At 45.4% G+C, this 5000-nt stretch overlaps 1 protein-coding gene across 1 annotated transcript in view; it reads right to left on the reverse strand.

Moving 5' to 3' along the window:
• Window positions 1–4017: 4017 nt before the first annotated feature.
• Window positions 4018–5000, reverse strand: part of kiaa0825 (KIAA0825 ortholog) — a gene marked incomplete at both ends in the record, with an annotated part of 154737 nt that continues 153754 nt past the window's right edge. The window contains one exon of the mRNA XM_080531308.1: window positions 4018–4180. Within this exon, the coding sequence (XP_080387434.1) occupies window positions 4018–4180 (163 nt within the window). The remainder of the gene's footprint in view (window positions 4181–5000) is intronic.

The raw sequence follows: 5000 nt of genomic DNA on the forward strand, positions 1-5000 counted from the left end.
AGTCCTTTCTACAAGCCAGGGGAGGCTGGTGGAGGTAGAAATCGTAGGACAGGCTCAACGTAACACATGGAATGGAATGAGGAATGTGTGTGTGTGATACCATTCCTCATTCCATTCCATGCATTACCTCCCTCCACTAGCCTCCCGTTCCTACTTCCAGCTGCCTCCCCTGGTGTGAATTACATACGATGGGAACTGATGGGGCTAACAGTCCGTCCCGTCCCCCGTCTCCCCCCAACTCTACAAGGCACTCAACAAACTTAAGCCCAGTTCACGTCTAGGATTCGCAATGCAACGCGACGGGTCAGTTTTAGAACGCTGCAGAGAAAAAACTCGGCAGACATTCCAAAGAAACTGGACGTTCTGCTGAGACTTGACAAGTCAAATCGCTGGTGACGCCTTGCAACTGCCATCGCAGGGCCATTGCAGGGTAATTTGGACCGCTGCAACTCGAATTTGTTGCGTTGCGAATCCGAGACGTGAACTGGGCTTTAAAGCTCCTCACCTTTCAGAGCAGTGGTCTTCTCTTTGTCCTCCGGGCCAGGGATCTGGGCCATGGTTATCCACACGGTGAACAATATGAATGTACAGGGGGGAGCTAGAAGCATGGATGTCCTGGTCGAGCGGTTCACTGCAGGTCACCCTGCACAGGGTGGGACAACAACTGGTCAGAGAGAGGCGGAAATCGGTAGAAATCGGAGGACTGGCTCATTGTCAGGGTTTGATACCATTCCTCATTCCATTCCGTGCATTACAATGAGCCCGTCCTCCGATTTCTACCTCCACCAGCCTCCCCTGGGCCTGACACACAATAAAAATCAACGCACACACTGCACATAAGCAACAGACAGTACAGATGGTTACTTTGTTAGAGTGTATCTTCATCCCTCCCCTTCAACCTATATAAGTCCTCGTATGCAGGATATGGGTAGTCAGGCATTATGACTACAATTAAGTTGTGTAGCCACTAGCATGGAATTATAGGTAATTAAAGCCCATCCATAATTCTGAGTTTCTTATACTATGTCAGTGAGCATCAGTGGATAATATAATAAGATATGCCATTTAGCTGACGCTTTCATCCAATGCGACTTACATTGCAGTGAGTGCATGCACTTTTCAGTATAGCCTATATGGTCCTCCCAGATGTCAGAAATAGATAGCCTATATTTAATGGGAAACTAATTATAGCTGCATGTGTGATCTGCAGTAGTAGTAGTGTGCAACTGTATAAGTCGTGTAGCTTTAGTCAACAAACACAGTGTCTGCGTTCGTAAATTCGCGGGAGCGCACACTGGGCTCAACGTCATAAAGTGACCAAGTCATTTGATTGGACAAGAGGCATTCCACGAGTGCTGATCAGATTTCCAGAGCGAGTTTACGAACGCAGCCAGTGAGTTCCTACTAGAGGATGTTTACATGGACCACGTGCGCGCTAGTTGACAGACCCCGACCGTTGTTGATTGTTATGTGTTGCTAAACGACAGCTTAGATAATACTGTGTCATAAATAACGTACGAGATGTTATTAAACAATGTACAGACTGAACGACACAGCAGGGGGGGGGGGGTGCAGCTGCACGCACACACACACACACACACACACACACACACACACACACACACACACACACACACACACACACACACACACACACACACACACACACACACACACACACAGTGTAAAGCATCTCTCCTGTGTCTCAGTGTTTTCATGATCGTCCGTTTCCACCAAAGCGCATGTTGACATAATAACGCCAGAGCGAAAGACAATATTCTCACAATCATGCATTTGTTTCCTAGAAGCAGCACGTACCATCACATCACTACCAGGCAGGGAAGGTCCTAATTACACCATCCAGCATCTGCAGCCTCCTTAGAGAACACAGGAAGGAATCTGAGACATGCGGAATAGGGAAGCTTCCGGGTTACTGAGACAACCGGACTGGAAGGAACATTTAAAGGAACAGGTCCACGTTTTTAAATTGGATAGGGCTCCAATAACTTGTTCATACAATATGACAACCCTAGGGTACATAAGGTTCAGAGATAGGAAATGTTAGGATATTTATAGCATAGCATAGAGTACAGCACAGTGTTTTATTTGTATAGTATAGTATAGTGGATAGTGTACATAGCCTTTATTTATGTAAACCAGCTCCTTTCCCTTCTTGTTTTTTTAGTTTTGTTTCTTTTCCTAGCACCAGGGGAGCCCCCCCTCCCAAATTTCGTTGTATGGTACCTGTACTATATCAATGACAATAAAGACCATTCATTCATTCATTCATTCATTCATTCTATATCCCCCAACAATGAACAGAATAGTTGCCTATTCATCCCCTGGAATTAGGCATTGAGCGTTTACAATATCAAAGGCATGACAGGTTGTGTGCTGTTTGGAGGAAGATGGTTTTCCCTACTTGTTGTTCATACCATTGAAAGGGAAAAGCAATGTGTCATGATTCCCAGGGAGACAATCTCCAAGCATTATGATAAGCTCTTCCCTGGAATTCAGAAAATGTTTATATATCCATAATCACCTTACCCTGTTCGAATAGATAATTGCTCAGCGGGAATTCAATTCGGAGTCTCTGTGATGCCTACTAACGTTTCCATGTGTGTGGTGTTTTCTATGTGTAAGATATCACCTGTTTACAGTGGAAATTCTTACAAATATGTATGGGTTCTTGTTTGGAGGAGAAACACAATATTAAAGCTTCTATTATTCGTAAAAAAGAGAGGAGAGGAGCCCATTTAATCCCTAAATCGTACAGATGCAGTTGCTTAATTCTTGAGGCTATGTTGCCACACACTTCTTATGATCATATTATGTATATAATGTGCTTACTATACTGTGTATATTTCTTTTTCTCAGAGAGGGAGAGAGAGAGAAAGAGAGAGAGAGATGTTTCCCTGTGATCCCATTCAGTATTTAGCATTAAATCAGCATTATTTCTGAATTATTTCTGTTATGAAAGGTTACTCTTTCCCTCACAACAAGGCATTGCAAAGTTTTTCATACAGTCTGTGAACAGAAACTATATATTTTTCTCTGGTTGATAATATGAGGTTTTACTGTTGGTAGAAATCATCAAGTGTGGTGTATCATCTCTATCTACCGCTATGGCTAGGATATAAATATGCGTCATTACAACAGAGAGGAAGACACACACACACGCACACACACACACACACACACACAGATAGAGAGGAAGAGTGCCGTACTGAAATGCAGCCACAACCACACAAGTTAACAGTCTTGACTTGTATAAAACATTGATGGCACAAAACATAATAAAACCGTCTGGCTGTGAAGAAAGACGGCGGCGGTGGGAAAAACAGAATAGGAGGTAGAGAGAGAAAAAAACACAGACAGTTTTTTATTTCTATGTTTAATTCTAGTACATTTTGGTCTCATCTTATGAATAAGAAAATACAGCAAGAACTTGAGGAAAAAAAACACAACACACACACACACACACACACATACACAGTCGTATTAGAAATAACAAACTAAAGCTCTCAGTGCACAAAACTCTGACTGATGTTGCAATCTGAGACGTGGTGTGGTGACAAGCCATAATCAAGACACATCCTGGCGTTCCTGCAGTACTTGAAGATGCTACTTTTTGGGGGGAAACGAGGAGAGAAGAAAAAATGCTGACACCGATGTCTTTACACGAGCGGTGCATTTCGACAACAAACAGCGGATCACACGTTCCCTGGGAAACATCTTCCAGAGCAAACAAACCCTCTGCCTCCCATCACATTCCAAACTCGGTTCACTGGATGTGCTCCGGAAAAGATGAAATCCCACTGTTGCAGCGGGGAAGAGAGGGTGTCTGTGGGTACAGGCGCGCAGACACACACACACACACACACACACACACACATACACACACACACACACGCACACACACAGGCGCGCGCACACACACACACACACACACACACACACACACGCACACACACACACACACACCCACACACACATCCTTAAGCTGTTTGGTCTCTGTTATTGGAGAGCAGTTTTAATTGATGATGTTTGCTGCTGTTCTGGGGCGTCCTGTGTGACTCCGGCGGGGCGTTGGGATCCGGGGCTGAAGAAGGCTTTCTGCAGCTGAGCCACCAGAGCCTTCTCTTCATCTTCTAGAGCTGCAGCATCCTGCATCTCCCACCTGGAACGCACACACACATACACACACACACACACACACACGCACACACGCACACACGCACACAGAGAGAGACAAACACAAAAGTGTTACATTTACTGGAGCTTTTTCCTTATCCCTTCATAGTCCCATTGCTAGAACACACACATCACTGCTCTGTCACTCAAAGTTAGACACAAACACAGAGTGCAGACACACACACACACCCACACACACGCACACACGCACGCACCCACACACACACACAAACACACGCACGCACACACACACCCACACATACACATACACATACACACACACACTCACCCACCCATGCACACTCACCCACCCACGCACACTCACCCACCCACGCACACACACACACACACACACACACGCACACACACACACACACACACACACACACATACACACACACACCCATACACACACACACACACACACACACACACACACACACACGTAATTTCCCTTATTCTTTTCCTTTTCCTTATCCCTTCATAGTCCCATTGCTAGAACACACACATCACTGCTCTGTCACTCAAAGTTCGACACAAACACAGAGGAGTTTGCACACAGACACACATGCACACACACACACACACACACACACACACACACACACACACACACACACACACTGTTCTGTTCTGTTTCTGTTCCTGCCAGGTTCAGCACAGAGATCAAGTGGAGAATACCCTAACGCCCGCAACAACGAGCACACAGAACAGTCTCCCACAGACTCACACCGAGACCAAAACACTGCAGCGCTGTGAAGTTTTTCAGGAGGGAATCTCCCTCGGCGGTTGGGTGTGTATAGTGT

The sequence above is a fragment of the Nansenia antarctica genome (assembly GCF_963989245.1).
Source record: "Nansenia antarctica genome assembly, chromosome: 5".
Lineage (NCBI taxonomy): Eukaryota > Metazoa > Chordata > Actinopteri > Argentiniformes > Microstomatidae > Nansenia > Nansenia antarctica.